Consider the following 21,217-nt stretch of genomic DNA (forward strand, 5'->3'; position numbering starts at 1 on the left):
CTACTGTTTCTACATTGTATTTGTTTGTCAATTGATTTTCAGCGGCCAAATTCCTGAAAATTTTGGTGTATTCCTGAAAGTTTTGTAGTCGGTATTCTCAATGTTACTCTACAATTTTTTGTATTGAAGAACTAGAGGTACATTTGGCAAGGGATGCAAGGGGCATCAACGAGGTATTTTATTTTCTTTGCCTGTTTAGCATTTTTAATTTTTCAATTATTTATAAGGACCTCAGACAACTCGGATTGACCCATTTCCAGTTGTATATGTGAAACTTTTCAATTTTTCAGGTCAAGGTCACTCAGAGCAACCTCTTCTTTTATGTATGTGTAAATATCACGTTCAGCATTGCTGTAAAGTTTTTTTTTCACATGGTGTGAAAAAGAGATGTAAATTAGGCAAATTTTTGGCATTCAGGTAACCTTTTTTACTAGAATGGAACAGGAGGTGTGGTCGAGCAACGCCCAGGGGAGCCTTTCCAAGGTATATTTATAATCAATGGGTTTGCCGTGACTTGTCATGATTATGACTTGTCATGATTGTGACTTATGATTACTTGTCATGATTATGATTTGTCATGACTTGTCATGATTGTGACTTATCATGATTGTGACTTGTCATAACTTGTCATGATTGTGACTGGTCATGACTTGTCATGATTGTGTGCAAATTTGTGCAATGGAATTACCGCATGTTTTTGGTCAGATACCCTGAATAATACTTTATAAATCCTTTTGCTAAATAGAAAAAAAATATCCATTATTGCATCTAAATTTTTGAGCCCTGAATAGTTTTTATTGTTTGTCTTTAGTAGATTGACTTCAATTTTGTAAATTTCCTACTTCCTTAGTTAATGTCATAACGTTGCACAAATAAAATGGTTGTGAAAAAACAACACCAAAAGCAACACCAAATTTGAACTGAAAATTGAAAACCAAATTGAACCTTTTTCAACCAAAATTGAAAAAGCAACACCAAATTTGATATAACGGTCGAAGTTTAATTTTCACAGAAATTTCAAAGAAGGAAATGGATCGAATTACAGCTTGGAAGATTTGTAAAATTTACTAAAGTAAAGTCTTTTTGATTTGGCCCAGTAAAAATTGTGTAATTTTGTAAGAAACAATTCTGAACAACAAGAATTTACAAGAAATTGAAGCTTGTGGTTAATTGCACAATTCTTGGTTTTAAATATCACAATTTTACGACACAATTTATCCGGTTGCAAAATAATAATCAGAAAAGATAAATGACGATGAATATATAAAGTAATGAATATTTGTATGCAGTCAGTAATAAGGTATTTAGCAAAATGAAAGTACTTTATCTTGCTATTTTAGTGACAGCTGTCGGTAAGTTTGTTTTTATTTTTTTCAAAACACAGGAGGACATCCAAAACATGGAACACGAGATTAAACTTGAAATTAGCATATGATATATAGTATAAATACAATATTTTAAAGGCCAAGCTTACATGAGCACTTATAGCTGGCAAAGGGCTTCTCTGGCATAATCAGATGGCAGTGCCTGTCCGCTCTACATTAGATTGGACCTCTCACGAGTTCATCTAACTAAAACCGTAATCAAACAGTTCGTGGTAACGAACTGTAGTAAGGAGCGACCCGGCTCAATAGTAACCAAAACTCTAAAAAATGGAATTTTGATACCAATAGCTACATCAAAAGAATCGCATTTTAATGCTGGTTTTAAATATATAAGTTTCATCAAGTTTAGTCTTACCCATCAAAAGTTACGAGCCTGAGAAAATTTGCGTTATTTTAGAAAATAGGGGGAAACGCCCCCTAAAAGTCATAGAATCTTAACGAAAATCACACCATCAGATTCAGCGTATCGGAGAACCCAAATGTAGAAGTTTCGAGCTCCTATCTACAAAAATGTGGAATTTTGCATTTTTTGCCAGAAAGCAGATCACGGATGCGTGTTTATTTGTTTTTTTGTCTTTTTGTTTTTTTTTTTCTTTTTCCCAGGGGTGACCGTATCGACCCAGTTGTACTAGAATGTTGCAAGAGGGCTCATTCTAACGGAAATGAAAAGTTCTAGTGCCCTTTTTAAGTGACCAAAAAAATTGGAGGGCACCTAGGCCCCCTCCCACGCTAATTATTTTCCCAAAGTCAATGGATCAAAATTCTGAGATGGCCATTTTATTCAGCGTAGTCGAAAAACCTTATAACTATGTCTTTGGGGACGACTTACTCCCCCACAGTCCCCGTGGGAGGGGCAACAAGTTACAAACTTTGACCTGTGCTTATGTATAGTAATGGTTATTGGGAAGTATACAGGCGTTTTCAGGAGGATTTTTTTGGTTTGGGGGAGGGGTTGAGAAGAGGAGGATATACTGGGGGAACTTTCCTTCGAGAATTTGTAATGGGAGAAAAAAATTTCCATGAAGGGAGAGCAGGATTTACTAGCATTATTTAAAAAAAACAATTAAAAAATAAAAGTGAAAAAGCTTTTTCAGCTGGAAGTAAGGAACAGCAATAAAACTTAAAACAAACAGAAATTATTACCCATATGAGGGGCTCACCTCTTTCTAATACCTCGCTCTTTACGCTAAAGTATTTTCAGTAATTTCAACTACTTATTCTACGGCTTTTGTGATTCAGGGGGTCATTCTTAATGAATTGGGATAAAATTTAAGCTTTAGTGTAAAGAGCGAGGTACTGACGATTGGGCGAATCCCCTCATATATGTAATAAAAACATGAGAATACAAAAGTTCTTTACGTAAGCTAATTTATAAGTTACGTAAATCTTTTACCAATAAAAAGATTCGTAAAAAATTAAAAGTTATAGTTGCCTTTTTAATTAACCAAAAAATCGGGGGGCAACTAGGCTTCGTCCCCCGCTCTTTTTTTCTCAAAATCATTCGATCAAAATTATGAGAAAGCCATTTAGCCAAAAAAAAAAATATGCAAATTTCGTTTTGATTATTCCTCTGCGGAGAGCCAAAATCAAAACATGCATTTGATTCAAAAACGTTCAGAAATTAAATTAAAAAAAACAAGTTTTTTTAACTGAAAGTAAGGAGCGACATTAAAACTTAAAACGCACAGAAATTACTTTGTATATGAAAGAGGCTGCTTCCTCATCAACGCCCCGCTCTTTACGCTAAAGTTTTTTACTGTTTTAGAAAGAAGAATTGAGAGAAAGAGTCAAACTTTAGCGTAAAGAGCGGGGCGTTGATGAGGAAGCAGCCTCTTTCATATACGAAGTAATTTCTGTGCGTTTTAAGTTTTAATGTCGCTCATTACTTTCAGTTAAAAAAACTTGTTTTTTTCATTTAATAAATTACAATGATTAATCTTGCTCTTACTAAAGAGAAAGCATATGGCTATTAGATATTTTATGATCAAAAAGTGTCTGTATTCCTAAAATAAAAACCCTGCATGTATGGGGTTACAGTAATGGCGTCAAGGTGGACTTTTTACTAGTTTACCTAACTTAAATCGCGGGGGGATTCAAATTAAAAGTTTTGAACCGGAGATTTAGTAAAGGGAGTCGAAACCTTTATCAGGGTTTAGTCCATATTTTTGTCATTTATTGATTTGAGCTTTAGATTGTGATTTCTTAGTCAATTCATGCAGTTTGAATTCTGAAGCATATTTTAAGTTTATCTAATAAAGACATGGGATAATTTATTTCATTTCGAATTTAGCGGGTTGAGCAGACTGAGTGATTAAGATATTGGTTATATAGCATTTTCAAATCATTGGTTTGCTACCTAAACAACTGATTTACTACATCTTGGAGACGTTCTGAAATAACATTTTACTTTTTCTAGTACTTTTATTAACTAAAATTTTAACTAACGAGTTTGACAATAAATGGATTATTTATTTGTTTGGATTTCTGGGCTTTCGATATGTTAAATTTATTTTAAATATGGCATTAATGTATCTTTGCTATTTTTCATTTTCAAAAATAAACAAGCAAGTTATTTCTCTTAAAATAGCAAATTTTTGTGCTTTACCTTGTTTTTGAAAGTCCACTCAAACTAAAAGAATATTAGACTTCAGACAGTATGGAAGACTTCATTTTTGAGGCACTTTTGTGCTGTGCAGACATTCCCTTAGTAGCAGTACTATTTTAGAAAAATACAAGTCTTTATCGCGACTAATTAATACTGATTAAAATTCAAATCGCTTCAAAAAAATTTCAACATGTTTACTAGGGCTTTATATTGTCAGTTTTTCAAATTATTTTTATTTTATGCAGTGTAAATTCTGAAGCTACAGTGGCTACCTTGGTTATTTCCAATAAAAAGTAGAATAACTTTATTTTATTTCGAGCTTAGCTGGTTGAGTTGACTAAGTGGTTAAGACAACGGTTTTAAGTTCAAATCCCGATTATGCAGCCAAAACAGTAGGTTTACAAAAAATTTGGATATACTACTTAACCATTTCTCAAAATTAATCTAAAATTAAAATAATGCTATGAAGGCTAAATATTCAAATATTGCATTTCACATTTCTGTTGAGGTGACATTCTGAAGCAAAACTAAAATTGGGTGGCAGCTAGCCCCCTCCCACGATCATCTTTACCCCAAAGTCGCCCGATCAAATTTTTGAGATAGCCATTTGTTCAACATAGCCTTTTCAAAATATCTAATAACCATGTCTTTCAGGATAACTGAGCCCCCAACAGTACCGGAGAAGAGATCCAAGTTATGAGCTTTGTCCATTGTTTACGTATAGTATCGGTTGCTGGAAAGTAAAAAGACATTTCCAGGGGTTTGATTTTTCCGGTGGGGGGCAGGGTGGTATTTGGGAGGAATTTTTCATGGGAGAAGAGAACTTTCCATGGAGGAGGAGCCAAATTTTCCACCATTATTCTAAAAACGATCAGATAACTGAAAGCTAGGATAATCATTAAAACTTAAAACGAACAAAAATTATTACATATATGAGGGGGGTTGAAATTTTTTTTATTTAATAATTGTAAATGTTGATACATTGCGTAATGCTGTTTTTTGTTTGTTTTTGTTTTTAGTGACACGATAAATGGGTTTAAATCAGATAAAATAAACTTTATAGTTGTTTATTCTCTTTGTAAAAGTATTTTCCTAAGTTGGATCTAAATATTAAATCAAGGGTTCAAAAGCAAGCAGCTAAAGCTTCAAATCTTTCAGTATATTGCAAATATTGTGTGCCTATGCTGTTTACAAATTAATGCTTTTATTTATCTATTTATCTGTTTTTGTGTTTCTGCCCACGAAAGTCAGAAACAACATGTAGAGTACACAATAGCGATGTCGAGAAAAAACGGAAAACAGCATAAAAATCCCTTTAACAAAAATAAAACATTTAGTCGATTCCAGGAAAAACAAATGAAAATGAATTCTCAGGAACAAAATTCAAAGTTCTCTATTTAACATAGGTGTCCTCTATTCTTGTACATCCCCGTTCAATACCAGTGGCAGTTTAGGGGGGAAGTCGGAGAGATTTAGACTCACTCCAAAAAGGCGAAACAATAAAAAATAAATAATAAAACAGGTGGTTTCTTTTTTGGTATAATGGCTAAAATAGCCATTTTCATAGTTAGATCTAATTCACAACGGATGTCGATTGACATTGACCTATGCAATCCCAAGACAAAAATCAAATATAAAACATTTAATTCTCCCCTGTCGCCAATGGAGAAGGAGAAGGAAAGAAAATGAAAGATGGGTTGCTATTTCTCAAAACTTTGTTTGAAGTTCCTACTTTCATTTATTTTGACTGATAAAATATTTGGGCTACTTTTGGTTCCACTTTTAGCATAAAATTAGTTTGCAGCCTGTAAATTGAAATTCAACGAAATCAGATATCATAAATTTCTGTTTATATTTATCAGAGAAAATTTCTAATTTTAGTCGCTCAGCCGTTTCCCGAAGACTACGACTCTTCAGAGAACGATCTAAGGGAAAGATTAAGCATTGAAAGATTCAAGTTCAGGCGTGAAGCAAGTCCAGAAGCCGACCCCGAAGCTGACCCAGTCGGTAAAGAGGAGCCGAAGGGGAAATTCTTTGGTAGGCTTTCTTACTTTTATCTCTGTGTGATCTTGGGAGGATACCTTATAAAAATATATTTAAAACCTGAGTTTCCAAACTAATGATTGCTAGTGTATTTTTGCAATATCCATTAGCGAAGGTTGACGAATTTTACCAATTGATAATACTTACCTAGTTTGAAAATTGGGCTGTAAAGTGTAATTTGTCATTTGACATCTTTTAGATTTTAGATCTTTTAGATTCGACATCTTTTTAGATTTTTTTTTAGCTGATCTTCCATACTGAATTTTATTCTATGCATAAATAATACAGAAATAATAAAGACAGATCTTGCCCAATATCTTTCGTTTAGTGGGACAGGGGGTAGTTGATGAACTAGGGATTGTCTTTTGTGGTGCAGCCAAGTCGAGTGCTTAAATACAAGTTTTTTGTGGGGAAGGAGGGTTTCTTCTAGGAATTCATACATCAGAAGCAATCATATAAATAACTGATAGATAGTTTTACATTAAGGGGATCCAAAACCTTCAAATCATTTTGAGAGCATCTGGGTCGGAAAACTGTCTCAAAGACGAAGGGCCAATTAGCAAACTCTCTCAGGAGACAAGCTCTCATCGAGAAATACTGAAAATTTATGGTTTGGCTTAGGCCCCATGAGTACCCAATGTTTTCAATCAAAGTAAGTATTACCATAAGAAACTCCCAAAACTACCCAATTTCTCAAATGATATTATCTCTGAGCCGATAATTAGCATTTTCCTGCAAGGTATGCCAGAGCATTTTAGGGACTGCCCTTTCCTACGAGTTAAAAAGAAAATTTTGCCCCATTTAATCGAACAAGACAAAAATTTACCCTTTTAAATAATACACTAATAACAACTCATTGCAGTAAATTAACCCTTTTAAAAAGAATTACCCTTAATTTTAGTAAAAAAAATTTACTAAAAAGTAAACTTACCCTTTGACAAAAATTTACCCTTTTAATTAATATACTAATAACAACTCATTGCAGTAAATTTACCCTTTTTAAAAAATTTACCCTTAATTTTAGTTAAAAAAATACTAAAAAGTAAATTTACTCTATGACAAAAATTTACCCTTTTAAATAATACAGTAATAACAATTCACTGCAGTAAATTAACCGTTTTTAAAAAACATTACCCTTAATTCTAGTAAAAAAAATTACTAAAAAGTAAATTTACCCTTTGACAAAAATTTACCCGTTTAAATAATACACCAATAACAACTCATTGCAGCACCAATCCACCTAAGACCAACACAGCTACAAACGCTCCTCCTCAATCCCAATCTATTCAAAACCTCTCTCTTTACACCCTCCCAAGAAGTTCCCATTTCCGTGAAATATTACGTTACGACATCCTTCCACACCATTCCGGGAGGACCCACTTTTTGTTTAAATGATGTGAATTCTATTAAAACTAAATATATCTATTCCCGGCATAAAATGGGATAAGTTAAATGATTTGTTTTAAGATTTCTAATAATGTAAATGTCAGCTTTTAATTTTCTTTGTTTATTTTATCCAAATAAACATATTGTTCATTTTATACAGGTTGGATATTTTTTATTTAAATTGGATAATATTAATTAAATTAAATATTAGAATTAATATTAAAATCAAATTAACATTAATATTAATTAAATTGGATAATATAAATTGGATAATATTAAGTTTATTAAATTGGATATTTATTTATTAGCTGGATATATCCAATATTCCATATTGGATATTTTATACAAGTTGTAGCAAAGTCCCCAAACCAGGTCCAAAGAAATTTTAGACAAACTAATATAGCTACCAATAGATGAGGTATTGTAATCCCTTAAGGTATCGGATCTCCTTAAGATATCTAAGGTTATTAGTAAGGTCCAATTAAACTTAACTTTTTGGTAATAAACTAGCTATTTGAAATATAATAACTATATTAACCAACCGTATTAAACTAAGTACATTTTACTTTCTTCTAACTGAAAACAAGTTCTCAAGTTCTAAAACAAGTTCTTTTAAATGAAAGTTAGGGGCGATAATAAAACTTAAAAACAAACAGAAATTACTCCGTATATGAAAGGGACTGTTCCTTCCTCAACGCCTCGTTCTTTACGCTAAAGTTTGACTCTTTCTCTCTACTCTGACTTTTAAAACAGTAAAAAACCCTAGCATAAAGAGCAGGGCTTTGAAGAAGGAACCGCCCCTTTCATATACGGAGTAATTTCTGTTCGTTTTAAGTTTTAATGTCGCTACTTAATTTCAGTTAAGAAAACTTGATTTTTTTTATCTAATTTCTGGACGTTTTTGTATTAATGCATGTTTGATTTTGGCTCTCTGCACCTGAATAATTAAAATAAAATTTGCATATTAATTTTTTTTTGACTAAATGGCTTTGTCTTACTTTTGATCGGACGACTATGAGAAAAATAAGAGTTGGGAAGGAGGTTTACAATCTTTTGGCTACTTAAAAGGTAACTAGAACATTTAATTTTTACGAATGTTTTTATTAGTAAGAAATATATGTAATTTACAAATTTACTTACGTAACGAACTTCTATATTTGTATATTTTTGTTACGTATATGAGGGGGCTTGCTCCCTCGTTAATATCTCGCTCTTTACTCTAAAGCTTAAATTTTGTCAATTCTAATAAGAATGACCCCTGAATCAAAAAGGTCGTAGAATAAATAGTTAAAATAACTAAAAACACTTTAGTGTAAAGATCGAAGAACTTAGGAGGAGATGCACCCCTCATGTGCGTAATAATTTCTGTTCGTTTTCAGTTTTAATGATGCTCCCTACTTTCAGTTGAGAAACTTTTTCATATTTATTTTTTCATTGTTTTTTTTTTTAAATAATGCAAGAAAATCCTGCACCCCCTTCATGGAAATTCTTTTCTCCTATGACAAATTCCTCCGTGGAAAGATCCTCCCGCGCAACAATCTCCCCTCACCCCCTCCACCGACCAAAAAAATCCCCCTGAAAACGTCTGTACATCCCAATATCCATTACTATATGTAAACCCTGTTCAAAATTTGTAACTTGCAGCCCCTCCCACGGGAACTTTGAGGGACTATGTCGTCCCCAAAGGCATAGTCATTAGATTTTTCGACTATGCTGAACCAAATGGCTATCTTGAAATTCTGATCCGTTGATTTGGGGAAAATGAACGAGGGAGGGGTTCTAGGAGCTCTCCAGTTTTTTGATCACTTAAAAAGGGCAAAAGAACTTATAATTTCCATTAGAATAAGCCCTCTGGCGACACTCTATGACCTCTGGGTCGACACAATCACCCCATGGGAAAAAAACAAAAAACAAATAAAAACGCACCTATGATCGGTTTTCCGTTAAAAAATAAGAACATACACATTTTTGTAGATAGGAGCATGGAACTTCTGCAGTAGTGTCCTCTGATACGTTGAATCTGATGATGTGATTTTCATTAAGATTCTATGACTTTTAGGGTGTGTTTTCCCCTATTTTCCAAAATAAAGCAAATTTTCTCAGGCTCGTAACTTTTGATTGGTAAAACTAAAGTTGATAAAATTTATATACTTCAAATCAGCATAAAAATCCAATTCTTTTGATGTATCTATTAGTATCAAAATTCCGTTTTTTAGAGTTTCGGTTACTATTGAGCCTTGTCGCTCCAACTACTGCTCATTACCACGAATTGTTTGATTAGGTTGTGCTGTTTATATTTGCACCATTGGCAAAGATCCTGAAAAACTAATAGCACTGGTACTAGCAAAACTCTAATAAAGGATAAAACTAAGTATAATTGAGATAACAATTACAAATATAATCATAAGAAAATGTGTATATTTGAAACTATAGAAGACAGCAGAAAATAATATGGCGGTAAAATTGGATTTGGAGGGGCTCATCAAGATATATATGGATAAACCTCCTACCACCCCATAGCAGATATTTGTACCTTGGTCATTTCTGTATTTGCCAGAAGAAGTATAAAAGTAATATGGGGCAAAATTTAGAAGTGGGGACACTTCAACGGTTAGACATCATTTTGGGAGTTTCAAGGTTGTAAAATTTTCTCAGAACAATGGCCATTATCGAGAGCTATTGATAATTTGTGGTTTGACTGTGACATTTGAGTTGACATTTCTTTTAGCTGATAAGCTTGTCAGCCGAAAGGGGTGACACCACAGGAAATTTCCCAAGGCGACCAAATTACTCAAATTGTTTTTGTTTTGTTTTTTTTTAGATGATTTTCAACATTTTCTTAACAAGTATCTGTTATTTTGGGACTTCTCTTTCTTAAACTTTAAAGTAAGATTCTCCTCCATTTAAAAAAAAATCACATTTTCTGGTGATGTATGTTCTCGTTAAAGCTGAATCTCCAGCACAAAATAGGATAAGTTAAACATTTCTGTGAAATTAGGTGTTGGCTTTTAGTTTTCTGTTATTTCTTCGCATCTTTTATACAAAATCTATAAGTTATTGCAAGACTACTTAATCAATTCTGAATACTTTTACCATATAAACTAAAACAGTTTTTAATGGACAATATAAGGTAATCCTTTAAATGGATGATATAAATAGTTACCTGAAATGGATGATATTTTAACATTTTAAAGAATTACACGAGTTATCTGTCACCTATAATACAAATTCAGAAGTTTATAAATAGGGATTCAAAGTATAAATTTCTGAAAAGCCCAATACAAAAGTTAATCCATTTCTGAAAAGGTAAAAATCAACGCTTTTATATTTTTGTTTTTCAGTGGCTTTCCAAAACAGTTGAATACTTTTAGGGAATAAGATATAAGCTTATGGCTACGATTCATTAATTTTCAAACAGTTCGTGGTAACGAACTGTAGTAAAGAGGGACCCGGTACAAAAAAGTCTTAATTATTGTTTTTAAAAAGTAGAGTTGTGAGAAAGAGTCAAACTTAAGTGTAAAGAGTGAGGTTATGAGGAGGGGAACCCCTTTCATATACGGTTTAGTTTCTGTTCGTTTTAAGTTTTAATGTCGCTCCCTACTTGCAATTAAAAAACTTGTTTCTTTTATTTAATTTTTTCTATAAGCCTTACTATTTTCAAGAGGGGTAGAACGTATTTGGTCAGAATTGTATCAGTTAGATAAATATCAATCACGTTTACTCTGCTTTAGACTTTTTTTTATGGTTTTTATCTTTTGTTGTTGTGGCATTTCTTGTTTGTTTTGTTTTTAATAGAACATGATTTTTTTTATTTTTTTTTAATAGAAGGTGAATTTGGTAAATCCTGTCGGTGATATTGATTCTTCAATAGAATTTTTTCAAAAGAATTTTTTTCCTAAAATTGTTCCCTTGGTTTTTTTAAAAGCACACAAGCCTAAACTCAACATTCAGCAGTACCCTAAAAGCAATAAATGAGGTTAAGCAATTTTAAAGAGACTGCCTATGTTATTACAGATTATGCATATTATATTCTTTGATATTGTTTTCTTTACTATGCAAAGCTAATCCATTGAGTATGTGTGCTAATCCATTAGCGCTAAAAGAGCTAATCCAGTAACATATTTGTTAATACATGAAGGGGAAGAGATTTTGCACCATTTATCGGATGGTTATTGCTTACATTAAAAAAAAACATAGAAAGGACAAAAAAAAGGCACTCAATTAAAAATTTATTCAAAAGATGTAATAAAAGTAACATAAAAAAATCACCTCCAATGTTAAATCCTTGATAGAATATTAAAGAATGGAAATAAATGTGGTAAAAAACAAATGAATAAAATAAAATAAATCACACTATAGTTTATTTACAAATAAAAGGTTAGATACGGCATGTTTGCTTTAAAAACATATTTTTTCAACTCGAGCGGAAAAGTAAAAAATAAGTTATTTTTATTATAACTAGATAGGGGTGTCGTTTGAGGGTGAGAGGGGGGGGTGTAAGGGAGCAGCTGCCCCTCAACAACATGAAGAAAAGATTTACTATATATCCTAAGCCCCTTGACTATCTGAATATGGACCCCTAAAGTGTAAATTAAATAACTTAAAGCCTGAATATAAGCTCATTATTGTCTGTAATCCAAAGATTAAAATAGGCTACGGTTTGTTTGCTTTAAAAACACATTTTTTCAACTCGAGCGGAAAAGTAAAAAATAAGATATTTTTATTATAACTAGTCAGGGGTGTCGTTTGAGGGTAAGAGGGGGGGGGGTGTAAGGGAGCAGCTGCCCCTCAACAACATGAAGAAAATATTTACTATATATCCTAAGCCCCTTGACTATCTGAATATGGACCCCTAAAGTGTAAATTAAATAACTTAAAACCTGAATATAAGCTCATTCTTGTCTGTAATCCAAAGATTTGAATAGGCTACGGTACTTTCTCAGACTTAGGCTTACACTGAATTTCTTAAAAAAAAAGAAAAAAAAGGAAGATTCATCCTCTTTAAACCTTACAGAAACAGCCTGAAGTCAGATATTTTGACGTTTGTTACAATGTCAAAAATATCAACAAAAAAATATATCAACATCAAACCTAAAAAATAACGTCAAAAATAACAAGAATAAAAATACAAAATAAAATGGAATTCGACAATTCGAAATTCTACGAAATTAAACAAAAACAAATAATATAAAAAATAACGTCAAAAATATATCAAACGTCAAAAATATCACAAAAATATCAAATAGGATAAGCAAACACAGAGTTTGAAATTCACGAGAATATAGTGTAGGGATAGGAGGTCAAAATGTATACTCAAAATCTAAAGCTGGAGGGGGAGATTTTGTTGTTTTATTCTTAATTTTTCAATAATAGAAACGAAAAATCCATTTTTTAATGATATTATATCAGAAAAGGTGTTTTTCAACACCAAAGGGGTTGGGGTGGATTCACTTTTCTCTCCTTCCCTTGAATTGATAACCATAAGCATCATAGGATATATGGTCATAGAATATATGCTCCCATCTAGTATAAACAATATACACTATTCTTTCTGCATATTCTACGAAATTCAAATGTTTTGTTTTCTTATAGGTTTAAGCCGACCAATTACAACAAGTTCAACTTCTTTAAGCCACACATCTGTTTCAAAACCAGGTAAGTATGTACCAGCAAATCAGTAATCTATTTGTCAATAAAACATTTAAAAGCATGAGAGACATAAAGAAATGAAAGAACTTGAAGGAATAGAAACAAACTGAAAAAAAAGCTTAAGACAACCAAAACTTACCTATAAGTGCTGTTAACAATATGTTTAAAAATTTCATATAAGAAACCATTAAGTAATAGAAGATAAAAATAAACTAAAAATAAAAGAGAATTAATGTTTTTATTAGTAACGTTTTAAATAAGGAACTGTTGGCAGAGGAGGAGAGAACTGGATAGTTCTACATGAGTTTGAGTTCTATAGGCCTAGGAGTGAAGGACTGATAATCTGACAAACGTGGTTTTAGGATTTTACATGTGGAACTGCCTCTCCTCCCTCCTTAAATCCTTTAAATGTTAAAGTGTCATTTGTTTTGATAAATGATTCTCAAGACTAATCAAGTCCGAAAAATGAGATTCTCTCCCCTCTCCTCCTTCTCAGACTCTTTGAAAGCTAGGGTGCCGTTTTGATTTAATGAAAATGATTACATTACAAACCGCGTGATTTTATTTGCCACAATTTTAACAACCATAACAACAAACATCAAAATTTTAATGAACGTTTAGAGTCAAGAGCTACAAAAAAAAAAAGAATGGGATACCACCCCATCAAATCTACTGGAAAGCTAAAGAGTGAATTTAATTTTGCTGGAAATGACATGCATTAAAAACCGGGTATTTTTATTTGTTCAAACCTCAGTGACAGAAATAAAAGTAAAACCCTATATTAGCCAAGACTACAGAAAAAAGTATTTCTTAGTGCATATACATATACGATTTTCAATAGAAATGTATTGTTTGAAAAGAATACTATTCTCCTAAAAATCTTTTCGTCGAGTTTACTTCCTACAAAGATTTAAATTAAGTTTTTAAAACGACTAGGGTAACTTTTTTTGGAATAAATCATGGAATTGCTGAATCAGTAAATGATTCACCAGTTGAATTTCTAAAAATCCGACTAAGACATATTTAAAAGGAAGAAAGTATTGATAAGAATTTAGTGCATATCAGAATAAGAAAAACAGACAAATTAAAGAGGGAAAAGAAAAGAACTTTTAAAAGTTCACGCAGTATTGAATTTTCAATGCAATGAATATAAAAAAAAACTAATAGAAATGGATTATTATTTACAGTTAAGTGCAGGTGACACTTTTAGCATATCTAAGGGACCTAGATACATCATTTTTGTAGTAATTTGTGTTTATTTTAGGCTAGAATTGATCATTCAGCTTAATTTTGTTTTTTTAAGCTCCACTCACAGCAAATGCTTCTATATCTGCTCCCTTTCGGTTTGAGTATCGCTCTTTTACTTCCTTAGGATTTTTTTTCGAGAAAACTGAATATTCCACCTGATTTTTTTCGGAGAAAAATTGAAACAAAATTCTTTTTTCCATAGCATCTTGTCTTTCTGACTGGAAACGTAAGATAAGATAAGATTTATTTATCATGAAACACACATACAATATTACATTTTACTATTCCCCCAAAGGCTCTTTGGCCTGTAAGAAAGGGGGAAAATAAACGAGTCACTTACTCAGAGAAGAAAGAAAAAAATTAAATAATCACTTACTCACAGAGAGAAGAGCAAAAAGGAGAAGAAAAGAAAATATAAATAAAATGAAAACTATAGAAAACAAAACTAAGTAGACTAATAGATTGAATAGACAAAATTAATTATGGAGATCAGTAGATAAAATAAACTCCAATGAAATAATAAAGAAATATATATACATATGCATACATACACGCATATACACATATAAAAATAAATAAAATAATCAAACAGTTCGTGGTAACGAACTGTAGTAAGGAGCAACCCGGCTCAATAGTAAACGAAACTCTAAAAAATTGAATTTTAATACTAATAGATACATCAAAAGAATTGGATTTTAATGCCGATTTTAAATATATAAGTTTCATCAAATGTAGTCTTAACCATTAAAAAGTTACGAGCCGGAGAAAATTGACCTTATTTTGGAATTTACGCGCCATATTAGTTACGCGCCATTGTAGTTGTGTCCCTGTGTCCCACCTGTGAATATAGATAGATTTATATATGTGTTTCAAACTACGTAAAAATTGCGAATATACAACATTTTTGGCTTTCCCACTACTGGGAGCTTTCCGTTTCCAATTGCCAGCAATTGATCTGAAAATGTTTGACCAGAGTCATCGTTTTGCAATCGGACACGCATATTTGTAGTTAATTTTAATATTTTAACGTGTGCCCATAAATTAGAATTTTTCAGGCAAGCATTCATTTCGTCTGCAGGAGTTAAACTACGTAAAAATTGCGAATATACAACATTCTTGGCTTTCCCATTGTCTGTACATATACAAAGCCGTATGTACTAATAATGACGTCATATGCAAACGCTCTTTTTACAAACAAACAAACATGCATACAGACAACTCGTTTTTATATAGATAGATAGATAGATAGATACAATACAAATTAACTGCGTAAAACTTGCGAATATACAACATTCTTCGCTGTCCAATTGTCGCTGCATATAAATAGATTGTCAGGTTTACCGACCCTCGAACATGCAACGTACAATTGTCCATGGGAAAAACAATCAGTATTAAGATCTACACCACATTTTTCTAATGATTGACTTTGAGCTTTGTTAATGGTGATTGCAAATGCTAATCGAATTGGGAATTGCAATCTTTTAAATTGAAAAGGCAGATCCGTTGGAATCATGGGAATGCGAGGAGTAAGAACAGCCTCACCCTCAAAAGGCCCTGTCAAGATTGTGGCCTCTATTAGGTTTTCCATTGTTTTTTTTTACGGCAAGTCGCGTGCCATTGCAAAGCTTTGGTGGGTTGATATTTCTTAAAAGTATTATTGGTACGCCTATTTTTAGTTGTAGCACGTCTGGTGGAAACCCTGAAAGATCTATGGAATTTAAAAATTCAGATGGATAATTAACCGCTTCATTTGGTTCCAAAACTGTGTCGACTGACTTGTAAAGGACTGCCTGGTCTCGAATCTTGGTCAGAACAATATTGTTGATTTCGTGGACGTCTATATTTTTGGGTGCGAGAATCGCTCTTTCACTTAGCCATTTATTATTTTTATAATTTTTTAGAATATTCGGAAATACTTTTTCAATCAATTCATTTTTGGACGTCACTAAATTACAGAAATCAGCAGGTAGTTGTATACGTCTTGAAATTGAGTCTATCGTATCATAAATGTCTTTTTGTTCCGACGTTAACATGGAAATGTTATTTTGTACATACGACAATAGATCACTCGTACTGTAACTTTGTTCACGATCCAATTCTACACATGTCGAAACAGCAGCGATACGGTTAGGTGAAGGCATTCCCAAATCCTGAAGAGGTTTGTTTGCCATACGTACGCACAAATCTTCTATAATAACTAAAGTGTAGTTATAAATTTCTGATGTAAAATCAAAAGTCATATCTGACGTCTCTAACTGTTTTCGATGGAGTATATCTTTGGACATTTTTGACTTATATTTTTCCCATAACTCTGTAGGAGCTGATGGAGAGCAAGTTGTTAAAATGATGCAGAACAGTGCACGAATTTGACTTGGGGTTGACGTTTCGCACGCGTCATTGATGCAGTTATCCCAGTGTTGGTCATTCTCCAATAAATTCAGAGCTTGGCATGCACTACGGTAGGTGTCATGTATAGTACCGTTTACAGTTCTCAAATACTCAAAGGATGTCGGACCGGGTACATTCACCAAAAGCAGGCGTAGAAAGAAGCATTCATGTTGATTGGGGTGAACGGTCTAGAGTCTTCCTATCGTGGTATCTTTGAAGATGGTAGGTTGGCCGTCGACTGACTTACCCTGTTTTCGACGTTCAAATACTTTATTTTTAGTATTCCACGTGTAATACGAAGGCACTTCAGTATACAGCAGTTTTTTTGCAAAAGAATCGTTTTTGCAAAGCGAAAAAAAGCTGTTAATTTTGTATCCGGTGGATTCAGGGCTCTTTGTTGCACGTTGGTTTCCGAGAAATAAACACGTTGACCATTCTGTAAATGTACCGCTAAGTGAACAACAGCTGGACTACGTTCATGTGTCGGAAATGAAAGAATTCGCCAAACAGCTTCATTACTGCCTATGTATCTTCCAGCCTGATATTGTACGATTTCGTCGAAATCTTTGATTTCGGGCTGCAAGCCAAAAACTGCCATGTCACTGCCTTTGTTGACGTATTTACATATGTATTTGATTGCCTTTACGGAGTTACAGTATTCAACGTTTAAGTGTGCATTAAATGTTTTTGATAATAATGGGGAATATGGAACAACCCACTGGTTATCTACTTCGATGGTGGTACCGTTGCCATTGTAGGTTCTTCAGTCATTTTGCAATTAGAAATTTCTCTTTCAACGGTCTTCTTACAATTAAAAATTTTTCTTTGAACGATATTCTTAAATACCTGTGTCCTGGTCGTCATTTATATTCCCTGTGTCCCGGTCGTCATTTGTGTCCCGGTATCCAAGTCTGTAATTTCTCTTTGAGTGTCCCGGACGTTATTTATATTCCCTCTGTCCCGGTCGTCATTTGTGTCCCGGTCTGTAATTTCTCTTTGAGTGTTTTTTCTTTTTGGTATTTTTTAGTTTTTTACATTTTTTCTTTTTTCAGTTTTCTTTTTCTTCTTTATTTTTCAGCTTCACTATGAAATACATATCGCCGAACCTTTGTTTTTTTAACTAAAATCTGGTAGGCATTGATGACCTTATCCAATTCAAAATCCCAAACCCAATCATCATCGCTATCATTTTCAGTTTTGATATGTTTTGACTCTCGCTGTCCAGGTGGATCTTCATCTAACTGCGCGGTTTTGCGTTCTTTAGCCTCAAGCCTGTTTCCTTGCTGTTCTTTTGATTCCTCGGCACGCTTTCTTTTCTGACTTTCTCTATCAGCAGCAAGTTTTTTGGCATAGACTCTTTGAGCATCTTCATCGGCTTTTGCCATTGTAAGTTCATCAGTCATTTTAAACTTAAACATTAATAGATTTCTACGTGAACATATATGTCTTAAATATCTTTAATGACGTCACCGTCATAGCAAAAATGACGACAACTAACTTCATGACGTCAGTCGACACAGAAACATGACGTCACCTGACAGACAGACACACAGACAGACAACTTATTTTTATATATCTATATATAGAATGATCTTGTGTAAAAAAAGGTACAAATTGTCTAAATTGTGAGTCTCAGAGAGCGAGAGCTCGGGCCGAAGTTCCCCAGTTTCGGCCCTCCAATTATAAGAATCACAAATTCCGAAATAATGTATAACATGCTCGCCGTAAGACAAAGCCTCTATGAGGCCTATGTTCTATGTGTACTGGCTTACCAGCACTGTCATTACAGTTGAGTTTATCATGCGTATTAAATAAAAAAAACTCTACAGTAGAAATTTCAAGCTCCTATTTACAAAAATATGGAATTTTGTTTTTTTTGCCAAAAGACAGGTCACGGATGCGTGTTTATTTGTTTTTTGTTTTTTTTTTCACAGGGGTGATCGTATCGATCCAGTAGTCCTAGAATGTCGCAAAATGAATCATTCTAAATTAAATTAAAAGTTGGAGGGCACCTAGGCCCCCTCCGACGCTCATTTTTTCCAAAGTCACCGGATCAAAATTCTGAGATAGCCATTTTATTCAGCATAGTCAAGAAACCTAAAAACTTTGTTTTTGGGGACGACTTACTCCCCCAGAGTCCCCGTGGGAGGGGCTGCAAGTTACAAGCTTTGACCAGTGTTTACACATAGTAATGGTTATTGGGAAGTGTAAAGACATTTTCAAGGGTTTTTTTCGGTTGGGGGGAAGGAGTAATGCGGGGTGAACTTTCCATTGATGAATTTGTCATGGGGGAAGAGAATTTGCATGATGGGGGTGCAGGATTTCTTATCATTTTTTTAAAGAGCATTAAAAAAAAATATGAAAAAGTTTCTTCAACTGAAAGTAAGGAGCGACATTAAAACTTAAAACAGATAGAAATTACTCTGTATATGAAAGGGGCTGTTTCCTCCTCAACTACCCGCTCTTTACGCAAAATATTTTTTTACTGTTTTAAAAAGTAGAATCGAGATAAATAGCCAAACTTTAGCGTAAAGAGCGGGGTGTTGAGGAGGAAACAGCTCCTTTCATATACGGAGTAATTTCTGATCTTTAAGTTTTAATGTAGCTTAAACTTTCAGTTACTTTCAGTTAAAAAACTTGTTTTTATTTAATTTAAGATATTACAGCGACCACATTCAAGAACTGAAGTTAGGTTTATCATAATGATAAGTGACAAAATTTGATTAAAGTATAATACTTTAGTCACAAAATTATAGAAACTATAACAGAGACTCTATATATTAAAAATTTAGTTAAAATATACCTATATAGTAGTTTAACTCACTCAGGCTATGCTAATTACCTCCAAGTGCTACTACCTTTGTCTGCGTAACCTTGCATCTTTGAAATATTGCATGGAATAGTTTTGCGATTGCACAGCCATGTTTTGTCTAACAAATAACTTGGGTCCAACTCAGACAACTAAATAAAGCCAATTAGGAGGAGGAGGACAGGGTATTCTTAAATTGTTAGTTTAAAATTTATTGTTCGTTTGTAAAAGGAAATCATAATTGGCTGTATCCTATCAGAGAGACAAAACTTGACAATGCAGTCTATTGATACTATGAACCATAACATCAAAACTTTTTTCCGATTATAGTTATGGTGGTTCTAGTACCAAAAAAGGATACAGTTATTTTTTGTTTGATACTAAAATCAACTATTCCTTTTCAACTATTTCGTTTGTTTTTTTTTATTTTTCCAAATCACAACAACTAACTAGTGATGATTCCGTATTTCATTTTAGTATAAACAATCCATCCTACTTCTAGGGCATGGCAGCGGATTCAATTCTGGCCATAGCGGCTTCAATCGCCCAGCATTTAATCGCCCAGGATTCAATCGTCCAGGCTTCAATAGCCCAGGCTTGAACACTGGCTTTGGTCAGCCTCTAGGCTATCAGCCAGGATCAGGATACAAAGGAGCCAATGTTGCTTTCTCGAATATCGGCCCCAATGGTCGCCCTGCTTTAAATTATCAAGCACCAGGAATGAGCGTTGATATCAGAAAGAAGCAAAAGCAGTGATAAAGACGAATTTTTTACATGTCCAAATTCTAATGTTGCTGACAAAAATGCTGAAATCTTATAAAATTTTATTCTGAAGAATACATTTTGCATTCAATAACTATTCAGCCTATGCTCCTAGTTTAGGTTTGAATTACATTCACTTAGACTTCTATCAGTCGATTCTTTTATCTGGTTTTAAAATGCTTTTCAAACAGTATATGGTAGCAAACCTTAAGTATAGAGTTAAATAAAAAAAAAAGTTTTTTTAACTGAAAGTAAGCAGCGACCATTAAACTTAAAACGAAAAGAAATTACTTCGCATATGAAAGGGGCTTTCCCTCCTCAACGCCCCGCTCCTCAACCGAAAATGGGAAGGAGGAGAGTAAATCTTTTTGAAGCGAGAAGGAAGTTATTGAACCCTCAGAATTTTATATTTAAGACCAAATTTTGTATTTTTTTGTGAAAAACTCTTCAAATTTAGATAGAGGTATAATTAAGTAAAACATTCCTGTGTTTGAGCGAGTAGAGTGGAAAGACTCTTATTTCAGCAAGCAATTTTATTTTTTTAAAAAGGTCAACTTTGTTTGATTTCCTGCACAAAGACCAAAGCAGTTATTTGCACAAAAGAGGGTATGATTACTACATTTAATAGGTTAGAGGTCATGATCTTAAAATTTATTTTCGGTGTTCCATCTCCCCTCCTTTGTCAACAAAAGAAATTTAGGCTTCAACTTTTTCATAGGTTATTTCGGAACATTTTAACAAAAAAGCTTCATTTTACAGCTTAGAGCTGTATCCAACCGAAACTCAAAAAACGGAACTTTGATAATAAATATATCAAAAGCATTGGTTTATTACGCTTATTTCAAATATATCTGTTTCATTAAGTTTAGTCTTACCAATTAAAAGCTACGAGCATGAGGAAATTTGCTTGATTTTTGAAAAAAGGGGGAGGGACTCCCTAAC

At 33.2% G+C, this 21,217-nt stretch overlaps 1 protein-coding gene across 1 annotated transcript; it reads left to right on the forward strand.

The window, feature by feature from the left end:
* Positions 1-1,279: 1,279 nt before the first annotated feature.
* LOC136026857 (uncharacterized) lies at positions 1,280-20,369 on the forward strand. Its single transcript, XM_065703579.1, has 4 exons — positions 1,280-1,352; positions 5,872-6,027; positions 13,012-13,074; positions 20,016-20,369. Exons 1-4 carry the CDS (start codon positions 1,313-1,315, stop codon positions 20,267-20,269), a joined length of 513 nt encoding a protein of 170 aa, XP_065559651.1. The 5' UTR covers positions 1,280-1,312; the 3' UTR covers positions 20,270-20,369.
* Positions 20,370-21,217: the final 848 nt, after the last annotated feature.

The sequence above is a fragment of the Artemia franciscana genome, chromosome 5 (genome assembly GCF_032884065.1).
Source record: "Artemia franciscana chromosome 5, ASM3288406v1, whole genome shotgun sequence".
In the NCBI taxonomy this organism is placed as follows: Eukaryota; Metazoa; Arthropoda; class Branchiopoda; order Anostraca; family Artemiidae; genus Artemia; species Artemia franciscana.

Coding starts and splice junctions, on each gene's coding strand:
- LOC136026857 (XM_065703579.1), top strand. CDS start 1,313: ATGAAAGTACTTTATCTTGCTATTTTAGTGACAGCTGTCG. Junction 1,353..5,871: donor TATTTTAGTGACAGCTGTCG/GTAAGTTTGTTT, acceptor TTCTAATTTTAG/TCGCTCAGCCGTTTCCCGAA. Junction 13,075..20,015: donor CACATCTGTTTCAAAACCAG/GTAAGTATGTAC, acceptor TCCTACTTCTAG/GGCATGGCAGCGGATTCAAT.